Below are 16,779 nucleotides of genomic sequence, written 5' to 3'. Positions count from 1 at the left end.
TCTTTTCTTTTCCGTTTGAGAGTTTCGTGTTCTGAGTTAAGTTTTGTAACGTCGACCTCGTCTGCGCGTTTGAACTCCGACCAGCCACACAACTCCAGCTTCAGCCAACGCCCAAGCACGGGCTCCCCAAGACGTCACTTCAGCCAACTGAACTTCCAGCCAATCAGCGACACCGGGATACCCCTTTCAACTGGAGTCCCTTTCACAGCAAACGAAGGCAACGTATTCCCAGATATTTGTTGTGCTGGTGTATCTAATATAATTTTAACCCCATTGAGGAACTCAATGCGAGCGCTAATTACGTGATTGATGGTTGTTCATGTCTATGCAATTTAACGTATTGCTGTAAACTTGGGATTCCATATTTCCATTCTCTTAAACTCATCTTTCCCTAACTTTCGATCTTCCTGCAACTTGTGTGAATGTGTGTGCGTGCGTTTATGTGTTAGATTAGTTTATATGTCTTAGATTTATCTAATAAAGCCTTATTCATATTGAAAAGAGAAGTATCTTGTGTTTTGTGCTTACAAGTTAATGTCTTAAGCTGCCGATCTTGTTACTGTGCTAATTGATAGTGTTTTCACTATAGTTTGGATATTAGTATCCAGTGCAGATTTGATGTTAAACGGCTCGTTCACTGAACCGCAGGCGCGTCTCCGTGAACAGCCGTGAAACAGTGATTCTGTTCAAATTCCCTTTAAAATCTTAAATGATTCCCTTTGAGCTAAATTGACCTGTTTCCCTTACACCAATCACGAACAATAAATTTGACAATCTCTTCTTCTAATTAAAATTGTCAATAATTGTTCTATTGGTGTTAATGTTGAAAGCTGTTGTGTGAACAAGTTGGTTGGTTGGTTATCTTGCCTGGTTCTTGTGGCACTAGAACTGATTTATGACTTCCTGAGGAATTCAGCTCATGTTTCAATGCACACAGCTCTGATAGACTCTTTGATTTGTCTGATTTGACTCATTTCTGCTACACTACATTATCAGTTGCTAATGTCATGCTGCTCAAAACGTATTATACAGTTTTCTGTGCAATAGTCTTACCCCTCAAAACATCTAGTCTTTAGTTCATCGTATAAGCCATTAAATGCACAATGGTTAATCTAGTTGTCACAAACTGCCAAGCACACTTTTTATTTTTATTTTTACACATTATTATTAGACTTTTTGTCAATTTGGCATGAATTGTGCAAATGAATCTTGACTAATGAAGAGAATGTAGATGATAAACCAATGATAAACCATTTCTCTGAAATAGCTCAAAAGGTTACGTAATCTCATGAATCTTCACTTGGAAAGTTTATACTGTAAAGACAGAGGACAACACAAGAGTAACAAAATCTGAAAATGGACTTATTTTCATCTTTGTGCCCATATTTCTTTGTCCTTTTCTATATCACAAAGGCATTGTAAAGTTTTTTTTATTTTTTATTTTTTTTTAATATTCTTTGGGTCAGACCACTAGTAAAAGTGTATCTGGGAATTCTATCCAGTCTCTTTCAATCAATATCCCACATAAAGTAATGTGTAAATTTGTACTTTTGAAATGGATATATGGCATACATAAGCATATGGCATACTGTTCAATACAGTAACTATCATCCAAAATGTTGCCATAGTTTACATCAGAACATCCCTCCAGAGTACACTGTTTTATTGACAACATGACTAAGCAATTTGACTGTCGTATCCATAAACTATGACACAAGGACTTGTCATTCGATGGCACTGACATGTTCATTGATACAGATATTTACTTTTGAGAGATGAACTAAGGATTTTGAGCAAGAGACTGACTTTTGCAGGTTATCCATGGTGTTTTGCTATTTGTACAAATGGTTTTGGGAAATGCACTTACTGTTTTGAAAATTGTGAGTTTGATTCGAGAAATGTACCAAAGCGACTGAGAAAAACTGTATTATTATTTTTTTCTTTTTTTGGTCAGACCACTAGTAAAAGTGTAACTGGGAATTCTATCCAGTCTCTTTCAATCAATATCCCACATACAGTAATGTGTAAATGTGTACTTTTGAAATGGATATATGGAATACATAAGCATATGGCAAACTGTTCAGTACAGTAACTGTCATCCAAAATGTTGCCATATTTTACATCAGAACATCCCACCAGAGTACACTGTTATATTGTCTTATCCCTAAACTATGACACAAGGACTTGTCATTCTGATTGCACTGACATGTTCATTGACACAGATATTTATTTTTGAGAGATGAACTAAGGATTTTGAGCAAAAGATTGGCTTTTGCAGGTAATCCATGGTGTTTTAATATTTGTACGAGTTGTTTTGGAAATGCACTTACTGTTTTGCAAATCTCAAGGATGATTTGAGAAATGTACCAAAGCGACTGAGAAAAACTGTAATACTCTAATGACAGCTATAATACAATATTCTTTATTTTGAATAAAATAAATGTTTTTAAGTATTACAATAACTATTATATCCAATATTTGCATTTTCAGGCTAATAAAATACATTTACAAACCTGTTCACTCATTTAATGTCGATATGGTCAGTGATACATGCCTTCTTATGGTGTTGTCTGTGTGGATGTGTTATGTAGGTCATCTCAGACCTGGAGGCATGGAATGAGGAGCTGTCCCAGCAGATGAATGAGTTTGACACTGAGGATCTGACACTAGCTGAGCAGAGACTACAGCATCATGCCGATAAAGCTCTCACCATGAACAACCTCACCTTCCACGTCATACACCAGGGACAGGAACTCCTTCAGTATGTCACAGAAGTACAGGCCTCAGGTGAGCACACATCCAAACACAAAGATAAGGTTCTGGCGTCGCCCCCTCACTCGAACTATCCCACCCCCTCACCCAAGATGGGTGTGAAAATAGATTTTAATTATGAAATATAATGGTTTATTAAATTTTTTTTAGGACAGTCCGCTTCACAAAGTCACATTTTAATTGTTACTTTGATTCCCTCACAAGCGGTGCAACTAAGAAAGCAGCACTACAGAGTAAGCTATGATGAATTATCTTTTTCATGTTTAATAGAGGTCTAGATGATTATAGTTAAATTATTTCACTGTATTGTTATTATTTGTTGCTGTTCAAGTTGTTCTAATTTAAAATGATGCATCTTTTAAATGGGTCGCAATGAATGTATTATGTAATGGAAATCGATTGTAATGAACTTGTGTTAATTCACTCAGAACGCATTTTTCATTCTACTGCTGTGCTTTTCTGTTGTTTTTCTGAGACGAATACTGCGCTCTCGTCTCAGGTCCCTGATCTATAACGTTATGTTTCTCTATTAGTCTATAGATCAGTGCTCAGGTCTTTAGTAGCTTCGCGCGCATAATTCTTTTTTAAATATATATATTTTTTTATTTACTCTCTGCTATGTCATCACCCCCTTTCCTCACCTCAGCTGCCCCCTCGTCAACACTGTGCTGAGAGCCTGTTATTTATTTATTTAAAACATGGTAATATCTTAGTTTATTTGGGCATGTATCATAGTAGTACTATGGTGTTTTCTCAAATGCCTTGTTCTACCATAAATTTTATGCTACATTAAAATGGTAATAAATGGTATAATAAAAACCATTTATATATTAAATGTGTATATGGTATGCAGTCAGAAGCAGGGTCATTATCGTTATCTAAAAATATTTAAAACATTTTTGTTATTTTAAATACAACGGAGAAAAAAAATTTAAATAAAGAAATTAAAGCTAAATTGTAAATATTTCAAATTAAAATGGAAAGAAATACAAATCAAAACGCACATAGCAAAATTGCTAACAATTGTCAATTGTTTAGGTATATGAAGTACATCTAACATAAAACCACTTTCAAAATAAGTAGCATTCTATTGGTAAATGCAACGAAATTGCATGACCAACTTAACCCATCGCAAAATTTGCATGGGGAATTTTTTTTACCCTCAAATAAAATTCCCAGTTGCTTGGATTCCTATTAAAATTGGTGGATTTTGCTGCCAAAAGTTCACAAAGCACAGTGAATGTAACTGCACTTTGAGTGTCAATGTTTTCTAGTACTGCCACTTGCAGTAGTTACAGTTTGTCAGGTTACTGTGTATTATATCCAACATGATGCACACACAAGTAGTATGGCACTAAATTAAGATATCTGATCCATAATTTGTAAATGTGAAACCGAGTGCATGTCTTTGTATAAGCCAAACTTTGGGGTCACAAGATCACTGTCATGAGGCATCAAAGATTTGTGTGTGCACATGTGTGTGTTAGTGTGTCAGTCCAGTGCAGGCTTAAGGTAGGAGGAGTGGATGGAGCTAAACTCTAAAGCCAAACACATCAGATCCAACCAGGCACCCAGCAGCCCTCCCTTTCTCCCACCCGGCCCTGTAATCCTATAGACTCACACTGCCTAGCAAAATCACTGGTCACAGACACACACACACAAGATTTTACATCTGACATCACGCACAGATAGCAGAGAGCAAAACGAGTCCTCAATTTACTAGCGTCTTTTTGTGGAGGCACAAATACAAACGCAAAACTGGAGTACTCTCAGAGCTTTAGCCCAGTGCAGCTCTGGGCTACGGGTATAAAATGTGAGTACATATGTCTGTGTGTGTGATAAAATGTGTGTGCTAACAATGCTAAGGTTCCAGGTATCTGCACTTCTGTACATGCTATTTTTGTTAACTATACATATAGCTATATAACTATATGTCAGTTATCATTTGTTTTATTGTTGTTGTTGGTTTCATTTTACTTTATTTAAACAAATGTAGCAGAAATGAGTCGAATCAGACAAATCAAAGAGTCTATCAGAGCTGTGTGCATTGAAACGAGAGCCGAACTCCTCAGGAAGTCATAAATCAGTTCTAGTGCCACAAGAACCAAGCAAGATAACCAACCAACCAACTTGTTCACACAACAGCTTTCAACATTAACACCAATATAACAATTATTGACAATTTTAATTCGAAGAAGAGATAGTCAAATTTATTGTTCGTGATTGGAATGCAACGCTGGACATCACATGTAAACCCAGGAGATCAAGTTAAATACTTGCATTGACTTCCCCCCCAGCCAGTGAAACCAGACTGAAATTCCTAAAGGGGAAGGGCTTTAAACCTTTGTCTTCACAGAAAAGTCCCTTTGCCAGAGAATGGCAAAGAAACTGCTTTTTATACATTATGTATGGACCAGAATGAACTCAAAAAGACTTGTAAATGAATCGTTCCATTGCTTAACTCCATATTCATTTATGTGTAACCCACACATTTGACTATCATGTATAATCACTTATTGTGAATGTCTTTTTATAACTATAGGATACATAGTCATGTCTAGTATTGACATAATCAAATTTTCTTGCTTGATATTGTCCTGACAATCATTTATTTGTAAAATCTATCATAATCATGTTATAGGAATCATGTCCAAAATTAGACCCTGTGAGGCAAGAACCACATGCTTGGTAAGATAAACAAATGATTTATGATACCCCAGACTCAAGACCATATCTGATTGGTCAAGGCAACATTTGAGGGGTGGCCAACAAGGAAGTTAAATGCTTTGGACACGATGTAATTTCGCTTTTAGTCTGCTTTTTAGTCCCTAGCTGCTGCTATTAGCCATGTCGGCTTTTAGTCTAGCATTGCTTGTGCTATCAGTCATGCGGGCTTTTAGTCTGCTTTTAGTTCCAGCCTTGCTCGTGCTATCAGTCATGCCTGCTCTTAGCTTTTAGCTTGTAGCTTTGCTACCTAGCTTTAGCTTGTAGCATCTAGCCATGCGGTTAGTCATCATTGTTCTTTGAGCGCGGTTCCAGCGTGCCTGCCTGCTGCTACTATGCCACAATGAGAAGGAACACAACCTAGTCTCGTCAAACTTTATTTCTTTTCTTTTCCGTTTGAGAGTTTCGTGTTCTGAGTTAAGTTTTGTAACGCCGAGTCTCCGACGCCTGACCTCGGATGCCCGTTCAACTTCGACCAGCGCACACGACTCTGCACTTTCAGCCAACGCCTAACAACCACGGGCTTCCCAAGGCGTCACTTCACTACTGAACTTCCAGCCAATCAGCGACACCGGGATACCCCTTTCAACGGGAGCCCCTTTCACAGGAAACGAAGGCAATGTAGCCCCAGATATTTGTTGTGCTGGTGTATCTCATATAATTTTAGTCACATTGAGGAACTCAATGCAAGGGCTAATTACGTGATTGATGGTTGTTCATGTCTATGCAATTTAACGTATTGCTGTTAACTTGGGATTCCATATTTCCATTCTCTTAAACTCATCTTTCCCTAACTTTCGACCTCCCTGCAACTTGTGTGAATGTGTGTGTGCGTGCGTTTATGTGTTAGATTAGTTTATATGTCTTAGATTTATCTAATAAAGCCTTATTCATATTGAAAAGAGAAGTATCTTGTGTTTTGTGCTTACAAGTTAATGTCTTAAACTGCCGATCTTGTTACTGTGCTAATTGATAGTGTTTCACTATAGTTTGGATATTGTTATCCTGCGCAGATTTGATGTTAAACGGCTAGTTCACTGAATCGCAGGGCGTCTCCGTGACCAGCCGTGAAACAGTGATTCTGTTCAAATTCCCTTTAAAATCTTAAATGATTCCCTTTGAGCTAAATTGACCTGTTTCCCTTACACAAAAGTAATGCCACTTCTGGCAATTCTTAGTTTAAATATTCAAATTCATCCCATTTACTTTCTGCATGATTATTGCACGTTGCATTGTGCACGCTCATCAGTGCACATTATTTTTTTTACAAATATATAGTTTAGGGATCGATTCTCACTATTAACTAGATGCTTGTCAGCATGCATAGGATTAGGATATTGGTTATTTATAAGTACTTATAATTATTTCATTGAAAAATGAAAATCAAACAAGTTTGGAACAACAGGAGGGTGAATAAATGACAGAATTGTCATTTATGTGTAAACTATCTTTTTTAGCTGGGATTGGAGGGGAAAAAAATGATTAGGGTTATAATTCACGTGATTCTTTGTGAAAATACCATAATTTAAATAGAGTTCAGTTAAAATAAATCAAATATGTGTGATCCTTGGCGTTTCTCCTTTAATGTTTATTGTGGCCTCTCTAATGCCGGTGTTCTTTAATCGGGTCTTTGTCTTGTCCAATAGCTGTCATGGCAAAAATCACAGGCTGAATAAAGTGTTCATACTAAAGTCTTCTTATGGATTACCAACATAGCCTGCCTTTGCATGCTATACTCTTTCTTGTTTATCCAGCTGGGATTTTCTTTTTTTGTGAACAATCTTTCTGAAGTCCATTGTCTTTATCTAAAGTCAAACTTTTAGGGTAAAATGCTGGAAATAATTTACACTCTTTCTCTGTCAAGGTGTGGAGTTGTTATGTGACCATGATGTTGACATGGCGACGCGGGTGCAGGACCTGTTGGATTTCCTGCATGAGAAACAGCAGGAGCTGGACGCAGCCGCTGAGCAGCACAGGAGACACCTGGAGCAGTGCGTGCAGCTCCGCCACTTACAGGCCGAGGTCAAGCAGGTAACATTTGACTGTCTGTCTCTCTATCTACCCATCCAGCAACTCAAGGACACATTCAGGCACATGCATACATGCTCATGTAAGCATGGACTTAAATTTTAGATCATGATACAGCTTTGTCAGCGAAGAACAAAACAACTGCTACGTGATGTGTTCCAACACACCTCCATATTGTCATGATTATGCAATAGTGATTTTATTTTAGAGGTGGGAATTTCCTCTGTCTGTACCTGGGCAGTGACTCATGGGTAATGAATGTAGACCAATCTGAGGCTGAAAATTAGACATTACCTTGTACACTACTACCTCTGACACATTGTTGCATATTTTTGGTTTATTACATTGTCACACATTGTAGCTTTTTGTGATGTAACTATGATAGATTATCTTGCCCCTGTAAACAATGAAAATTAAGATCATAATGGTTTAGGTAGTACCCTTTCTTTCACAAACAATGATACATGTAGGGTTCAATTGGGCTAAAGGCATACCTTAAGTAATGTTTTTTTTTTTCATAATATATGATATCAGAATAATGTATTGTTTGAACACTGATACAAAGGAAACATAAAAGTAGTTTGTTTAAAATCATAAAAATTTGTTTCAATTAATTAATTTTTATTTTATAACACCTACTAGCAACTTTATTAACTTTATTGTAATTACGTTAACAATCATATTACATTACAGACAAAATATTCAAAATAGCTAGATGCTTTATTTTATACATTGACATATGCATTTGAAATACTAAATTACTATTAACTAATGATCTGTTAAGCATTATATGATGTTTGTTAACAATTGTTTTTAATATTGAGTGAAGGGCAGTGTTGATAGATTTGAATTGCGGTTTTGGTTACATACAGGGGCTGATGGGAAACAGAGCAGTTTTATAGCACTGGGCACGCTTAAGATGAGAAGGAAAAACTAGGCCAGGAAAAGCAGCTGGTAATCTCATTTCATCCTTTCATTTATTTATTTTATTATTTATATATTTATTTTTGTCTGGACTTCTCTAGAGGAAAAGAGTGATTAGCATAGTTGTGTTATCTGTGACTGGCAGTGTATCATTACTAAAGCAGGTGTGTAAAGTCACTGTGTCAGGAGACACAGTGCCTGGAATTTAGACCTGAAGGTGGAGTCAAAGAGCACATCTGTCAGTATTTTAAATATGTTCACTTAACCTCACTGATGCCACCCAACAGTTAACAGCACACTACATGCTTTTCATGAAACAGTACTTTTCGATTCAGTTTAAAAAGGCAGAACTGCACACTTTACACCATTTTTTCAGTCAATTTATAATGTTGGTCACGGTTTCTAATAATCTAGTTTTAAAATTAACCTTTACTGACCTTTACAATGAAACAAGCTGTTCTTGTTATTCCACCTTAAGGATTTCTATATGTTACTGTCCACTATTTTGATTGGCTAACCATTCTGCAAGTGAAATAAGTATAAATGATCTAAACCAAGCCACTGCATACTGAATGGGCACTGCTGATGTGTACATTTAAAAGTTTCTTTCAGCCACCAAGTGTAGTAACTCAGCTCTGTTTAACATTCTTTACTGTGTTTTAAATACATTATACAGTCTGTAAGTGTTAATTTACTAATAGTTTTAATTAAGACAAGTTTGGATGTGGAGAAGGTGCGTCGCAATATCAGAATTTTCACTACAAGATTTTAGTGGTCAAAAGAATTCATGATAACGATTTATCACAATAGTTAAGGAAATCTTGAATATATCATCTTTATTTATTTTTAAATCTCACCATTGCATACAACAGGAGCATTTCCACTTAATGGCAACCAGTTTAAAATATTATTTCCCATTTCAGCAAAATAATAGCAAATTACTTTATGTACAGTAGAGGTGGGTGAACAGGTTGGTGGTATTGCCCCCTTTTACACTCACTTTTGACTGGCAAGTCCTGCAGACTGAGATGATTAACAAGCCATTATTGCCGAATCCAAATAGTTCTCAAACTGACAAGCTCACTTTTTATCCAACGCCATTCTTTGGCTCGGCAATAGTAGCTGTGTTCTGTGTCTATTCTGTTTTTTGACAAGTGTCAAACATCATTAAGGTACAATACCTCCACCTACATTGGGATGTCAGCCAGATAGCTAGTGGTAGTTGTTCACTTTTAAATATCACAGATATTGCCAAACTGATATATTGCAACACTCATAATTGACAAAATAAAAATATTTATTTATTTAAATAACAATTATCATCGATACTGGTATAGAGCACCCCCCATAATGTTAAGACAAACTTTTCTTTCTCAAAATGAGAGTGTGTTTACACAGATGATTGAAAATCCTGTTTTCTATGTGCATGTGTGTTTCAGGTGCTGGGTTGGATCCGTAATGGGGAGTCAATGCTTAATGCAGGTCTCATCACATCCAGCTCTCTACAGGAGGCAGAACAGTTACAGCGGGAACATGAGCAATTTCAGCATGCTATCGAGGTACCAATCTTTTTTATTAGCATTTAAATGTAGATGTTCCATAGACATGCCATTTTTCTTTTGTTTGTTAAATTTTTTTTTATTTTTGTTTTTATGATACTCATTTATTTTTATTTTTTTTGGCTCCGGAAATAACTGGCTTATTCAGTATGTTGATTTATATTTATATTTGAAGTTGTCTCTTTCGAACATCTATATGTATATCATAAAAAAAAATCATAAAGAATAAATGGAGTATGATGGCCACAGTTTTTCTTGTCAAATTAATAATTCCACTCTCTTTTCGAAGTGAGGTTTAAACGCGCAGTATGGAATTTTTGGCCACCAGGGGTCACTCAATCAAAATAATAACATAAGACGTACTTTGATGACGTCGGGAAAGAGCGTAAGGCTCATGGGAGTTGTTGTTCATTGGAACACGTGCTCTGTCGCTCCCTATCATTCCTCACTCATTCTAACTTAGTATTTTGACAATCACGTCTTTTCGAAAGGAGAGACGGTTTCAACGGCAACAACATAAACAAACGTTACTGCGCATGAGCGCTTTTGTGGACCTAACTTATTAACTTCCGGTAGACTTCCAAATAGAATCAATAACAACAGCCAAGTCTCTCTAGAGTAGATATTTTTTGATAACAAACAAAATGTTTGCTGCGTGGATCAGGCGGACTTAATGAAAATGCAATTCATTATTTGCCAACAGTAGATGTTTTAAAGCATAGACATAAAGCGCGAGAAATAGAGGTTTCCCCAGTAACAGCTGTAAACGAAGCAGAGCTGCTACTCTCACACGCTGCTATCAGGCATATAACATGCAAGTCTTCCTTCAGAAATACAGCGATATAAAAACACCTGTGCCTCGCTTTGATATTTAAACATATAAATGTAAGGAATTATTATTATTAAACGTGCAGTACTTAACGTTACTCGCGAGTTCGGCATCTCTCTGTAGTTTCAGCTTGTCACGAAGCTCTCTCTATCTTGGAAATGCAACTCCAATATTTACCCGTGTCTTGTTGCTTCTCTTATCCCAAAACCATCTCGGGTCATTTATTTCACCCGTACGTTTGCGCTTCACAGAACGTGCAGGCAAAGCATAATCATGATCCATAGTTATTGATTGTTATTGATTGAGGTTTAAATACGAATATAAACAATATAAATATAAAATATAATGGTCTCGATCAAGGCTACTACTTTTTCTTCTTCGTCTCGTCTTTGTTTCTGTTCACCTTTGTATTTGGTGGTTCCGCAGGAAGTTAGATAAACTAGAGGGGTCAAAGTTTATATGACGCCATAGACGGGCGACAAAACGGAAATAAAGAAACGTGCCTTGTCTTATAATTAAACTATAATTTTCTCCGGATTTGAAAGTTCGTGGAAACTGTTGGGATGATGTAAGTACACAACTAAAAAATATATATAACATAGATATAGTGATTTCTGCTATTTTTAATGCAGAAAAATTACATATTGCGCCTTTAAGGCCAAAAGAGAAAGGAAAAATGTTTTTTCATAGCATGAACCATTTTTACAAATTTCCTGCTAATTTCTGGTCATGTATGCTTTCTCTTTTGTTTTCCTTATCTTTTCATTCAATGCAGAAAACCCATCAGAGTGCACTGCAGGTGCAGCAGAAGGCAGAGGCTCTGCTACAGTCCAATCACTACGACATGGACATGATCCGTGACTGCGCAGAGAAGGTGGCGTCTCATTGGCAACAACTTATGCTAAAGATGGAAGACCGCCTCAAACTGGTCAATGCCTCAGTGGCTTTCTACAAGACATCAGAGCAGGTCAGTGAGTTTGTCTTAATAGTGATTTTGTAATTTTTTTTTTGACTTCTTGTTCATTTAGCACAATAAGTGGTAGACATTTTGGTCATAATTATTTTGCCTCAGCAGTTTGGGATTTTCCTTAATGTGATGAACAGTTTTTTTCCGAAGACTATAGATATGCAAAGACAGGTCTGTCCTATTATGAACTGGAGAAACGCAATATGGGGAAATAGTCCCGCCTTTTAAATGAAAGAGACAATCACTGATTGATTGAGTTGTTGCATCACTGAGATGCCGTTATAAGCTCTGGTTCCTATATAAACCTGAGACTCGCGCTTATGACTGCACATGTGCATTGGCTGGTCTAGCCTGAAAAATAAGCTTTGTTAATGCTATTTGAGCATAAGCAACAAAATGTAACACGTGATTTAATTGTGAGTTCAGAATGCAGTTTTTGGGATTTTCAGAATCTATAGTTCATTTAGATAGGACATGGTCTTGGATGGCCAAAATATTTATTAAAGGGGTAATATGATGCTTTTTAAAGATCATTATTATTTTTTTTGGTAAAACAGAATATGTTGACATGCTTTAATGTTCAAATTTTTCAAATACTGTACATTATAAGTAGTGTAGTGAAGTGACTTTCAGCCAAGTATGGTGACCCATACTCAGAATTTGTGCTCTGCATTTAACCCATCCGAAATGTACATACACAGAGCAGTGAACACACACACACACACACTGTGAGCACACACCGGAGCAGTGGGCAGCCATTTATGCTGCGGCGCCCGGGGAGCAGTTGGGGGTTCGATGCTTTGCTCAAGGGCACCTAAGTCATGGTATTGAAGGTGGAGAGAGAGCTGTTCATGCACTACCCCCACCCACAATTCCGTCCGGCCCGAGACTAGAACTCACAACCCTTCGATTGGGAGTCCAACCCTCTAACCATTAGGCCACGACTTCCCAAATTATTGTAGGTCCCCATTATTGTAGGTCCTCCATAAAATGTATTGCTGTTCTGTGGTAAGTAATCTTAAAACTTTCCTAAATGCGTTTGTAACAATAAAAACTCCATAACTACGGGAAGAAGGAGGCAGGAACCGGCCTAAAAAAGGCGTTTTAGGCGGCGTGGCAGAGTCTAGACTTATATATATATATATATATATATATATATATTATGTGATGGAAATGGGCTTATATAGTTTTCCATTATTTATTATGTATAACTACATGTGTGTATTCTGCAGGTGTGTAGTGTCCTGGAAAGTTTAGAGCAGGAATACAAACGAGAGGAAGACTGGTGTGGAGGGACTGATAAACTGGGACCAAACTCAGAGTCTGATCATGTGACGCCCATGATCAGTAAACACATGGAGCAAAAAGAGGCCTTTCTTAAGGTACCTAGCTCATACACACGTACACACGCATACAGGCTCTCAAATATCATTCCGATCTTTACATTAAACATTTGATTCAAATTTAATCATAACTGACCCTTTTTTTCTGAAGGCATGTACACTAGCAAGACGCAATGCTGATGTCTTCCTCAAGTACTTACACAGAAACAGCGTGAATATGCCGGGAATGCTTGCACATGTCAAGGCCCCTGAACAACAAGTCAACAGTAAGACTACTGTACATGCTTTTTAAAAGAAAAACTTTTATGACTGGTTTAAAGGACCAAATATTGTATATAATATATTAAGCCACAGTTTAGTTTGAAGTGAACCATTGTTTGCTATTTGATTAGTATTTGATTAGTTATATGATCATCATGTTCTGTGTTTCTTATTCTGTCTCTGTGTCCTGCAGACATCCTGAATGAGTTGCTGCAGCGGGAGAACCGGGTTCTGCACTTCTGGACCATGAGGAAGAGAAGGCTTGACCAGTGTCAGCAGTATGTGGTGTTTGAACGCAGTGCCAAACAGGTCAGTACTGGCAGGGGCGTCGCACCCGTGGGGGATGTGGGGGTTTTAACACCCACACTTTTCCCGGTGAGAGGGTTCGACACCCGCACATTTTCTGCAGTTTTTCCGCAGTTTTGCACAAACGCCTTACTACAGTCGTTCCTCCGTTTCTCTGACCGCTCTTTGTCTGTGCTCGCCGCGGCTGCCTCCTCCCCCTCCCTCTCAAACTTGACACCGGCTTTGAGTGTGATCGGCTGATGATTGGCTGTTCTGCCTTAATTCCCGCCTCTCTTGGGGTGTTAACGGTCAGCTCGTGCTGAGGAGGCGGGAACTTATGGTTATTTACGTCTCCCTTTTCCAGGTACTTTGAATGAGTGTTGCTTTAGAGGTTTTTAAATAAGCTTGATATGTGTTTGGGAAGATGTTCTGTTAATCGTTTTGTTGACATGTCGAGTGTTTTCAGTATTATATTTCGTTTTTTAGACTAATGCTAATTGCTATTATTGGGATATTGTTTGCATACCTGTTGAAGAACTATGAAATAAAAGTGTATATTATTTTAATGTTTAAAAACAGTAAATTGTTACATTATTTATACCACCAGAGAAAAAGCTTTGTGTGGGCGTTTTTTTCTCCCCTTTTCTGATTTTTTTTCTTTTTTCTTTTTTTTTTAAATGTAGGATTATTTTTTTCCCAGCCAAACGCTGCAAGCCGGAAATCCCGCACAGTGCCAGAGAACTTTTAAGACCTGCATTTTGTACCCCTCTGTCAATGTGTTCATCATTTTTATTGCTTATAAACAAACCACATCCATCCCCCACACTTTTGAAAAGCTTGCTACGCCCCTGAGTACTGGTTTAATCCAGGTCTGAACCAGTAAAAAGGCTAGAGCAGTGTACAGACTGTCTAGCGGAGCCTGCTTTTTGATTTAATGTCAAATTTGTTAGAAATATTCCTGCTTTAAGGGATACTCAGAGGGATTAGAAAGGAAGAAAATAAGTTAAGTTTTAACACAACGTCCTTAAAACAAGTTAAGGAAATTGGAGGGATTAGGATAATAATTTATTGGATATTTTTATATAATAACAGCAACAGTAGTAATAATAATAATACTGTTATTTATTTTTATTTATTAAATGACCATTTATTTAAATGACTGCAAAAACACTCTCCATTGACAGTTTTAAATTTTTTAAAAGGTACATTACATAAAAGTTAGGACAAAACTGACAGACAATGATTTTTTAGCATAACCTGTTTGACAATTTTGTTTTTCAAACCCTACTGTCGATTTCAACAAGTATTTCTGGAGTCTTAACCGAACCCCAATTTTTTTTTTTACTGTATTTGTAGCTCTTACTAGCACTTCATTAATATTTTTGCCCTATTATGGTGAAAAAGCATCTGCCTTAAAAAAAAAAAGAAAAAAAGAAAAAAAAAAGTTGTCTTCACAAAGTTGTGTAAATTGTGTCTGCTGCATAATTACAGTCTAGGGTTTCTGAAAAAGTCTGTGGTACTGGATGGAGTTTCTGTATTCGTTCCATATTTAAACGTTTAGTAATTGAGAGAAAGTACTCTAGTCTGACCACACAGTGCTCTGCTTCAGTACTCACAGTCTTATGTCCTGATGTTCCCCATGCCCTATAATGAGGGTGGCCCACAAAGTTCCTCTTTGACACACAGAAACATTTTGTCAGTGAAAATAAGTGGAAAACCTGCACACAATGCATCCTGTTCTAAAATAATCATTTACTTTTAAACTGATATGAAAATGCTGATGGATTTCAAAATGATAGAGACAAAGCACTTTTAGAGATTATCATATACTCCCTCTTGTGGACACATGAGAGTATAACATATACACATTTATTTCCACATGCAAGATTTTTATATAACCTTTTACAGCTATTGTTATTTTATTTTTATTTTTTAATTTTATTATAACCTTATTCAATTAAACCTCAATTAAACATTGAATACATTGTTGTGTCCCTTTACTGCTTTTCTTTTGAGGCCCTTTTTTTAAAACTTTGCTCCCACAAGATTATAGAAAAACAGCAACAAAAACACATGCACATATTCACATTTTATCCTCTAAGTGTCTTATTTTGGTTGTCATTTTGTCATTTTCTCTAGGCTTTGGAGTGGATCCATGATACAGGAGAGTTTTACCTATCCACACACACCTCCACAGGCTCCACTATACACCACACACAGGAACTGCTGAAAGAACATGAGGAATTCCAGATTACAGCCAGGGTATGTCTCAATTAAGGGACATTTTGCCTAGAAACTTAATCAGAACGGTTGTACATCAACATTTACAGTAGACCATGTTCTATTGTGTTTGTTCTCATCATTTACTCTTCCTTTTGTAGTTCCAAACCCAACTTTGTTTCATCATTGCAATTGAAAAGAAGAATGTCTAAATGTCTAGGGTGCTCTTTTACGTAGTAGAGAGTGATGCTGTCAAGCTCCAAAAATCACACAAAGGCACCATAGTAGTAGCCCTGATGACTTGTGTGCTATATTCCAAGTATTTTGGATTTTGCTAAATTTGTAATATGCCAACAAAAAGGGTAACTAAAGGTAACTAAAATAATAATAATAATAATAATAATAATAATAATAATAATAATAATAATAATAATAATAATAATAATATTTTACTTGCAATGTAATAAACTTTAACTAAAAATAATATTTATATAATGTAAAATATATTAAAAAAAAAGTAATTTATATTAGTTGCTGAGGCAATTTTTTTTATTTATTTTAATTTAGAAGATATATTGAAAAAAGATTTCTAATACAAGTGATGTCAAACATATGGCAAAAGGTTGTTGTTTTTTGGATAATGACGTCTTTATGTCATGGGTACACAATGTGAAGTTGTGGCTTTGAGATTCTGTGTTGAGGGATCTATATCCTTTTCTCGTGGCCACTGGTGTAATGAAAGAACACACCAGTGTGACCATAGAAACCTAGGATTATCATAAATGTAGTGTTAATAAATAAACCTTTTCTTAATAAATTAATGTTATACTGACAAAGGCATTAAGACATGGCTATATTATATTGTAT

At 36.5% G+C, this 16,779-nt stretch overlaps 1 protein-coding gene across 3 annotated transcripts in view; it reads left to right on the top strand.

Moving 5' to 3' along the window:
- LOC113100858 (triple functional domain protein-like) overlaps nt 1–16,779 on the top strand; it is a 97,442-nt gene that overhangs the window by 40,826 nt on the left and 39,837 nt on the right. For all 3 annotated transcript variants that reach the window (XM_026265380.1, XM_026265379.1, XM_026265381.1), the window contains exons 7-14: nt 2,592–2,787; nt 7,361–7,527; nt 9,888–10,007; nt 11,612–11,803; nt 13,036–13,185; nt 13,298–13,412; nt 13,601–13,716; nt 15,832–15,954. In XM_026265380.1, the coding sequence (XP_026121165.1) occupies nt 2,592–2,787; nt 7,361–7,527; nt 9,888–10,007; nt 11,612–11,803; nt 13,036–13,185; nt 13,298–13,412; nt 13,601–13,716; nt 15,832–15,954 (1,179 nt within the window). The remainder of the gene's footprint in view (nt 1–2,591; nt 2,788–7,360; nt 7,528–9,887; nt 10,008–11,611; nt 11,804–13,035; nt 13,186–13,297; nt 13,413–13,600; nt 13,717–15,831; nt 15,955–16,779) is intronic.

This window comes from Carassius auratus, unplaced genomic scaffold (genome assembly GCF_003368295.1).
Source record: "Carassius auratus strain Wakin unplaced genomic scaffold, ASM336829v1 scaf_tig00217381, whole genome shotgun sequence".
Lineage (NCBI taxonomy): Eukaryota > Metazoa > Chordata > Actinopteri > Cypriniformes > Cyprinidae > Carassius > Carassius auratus.
The sequence above is the reverse complement of the archived record's forward strand: the minus strand, read 5'-3'. Positions and strand labels throughout refer to the sequence as shown.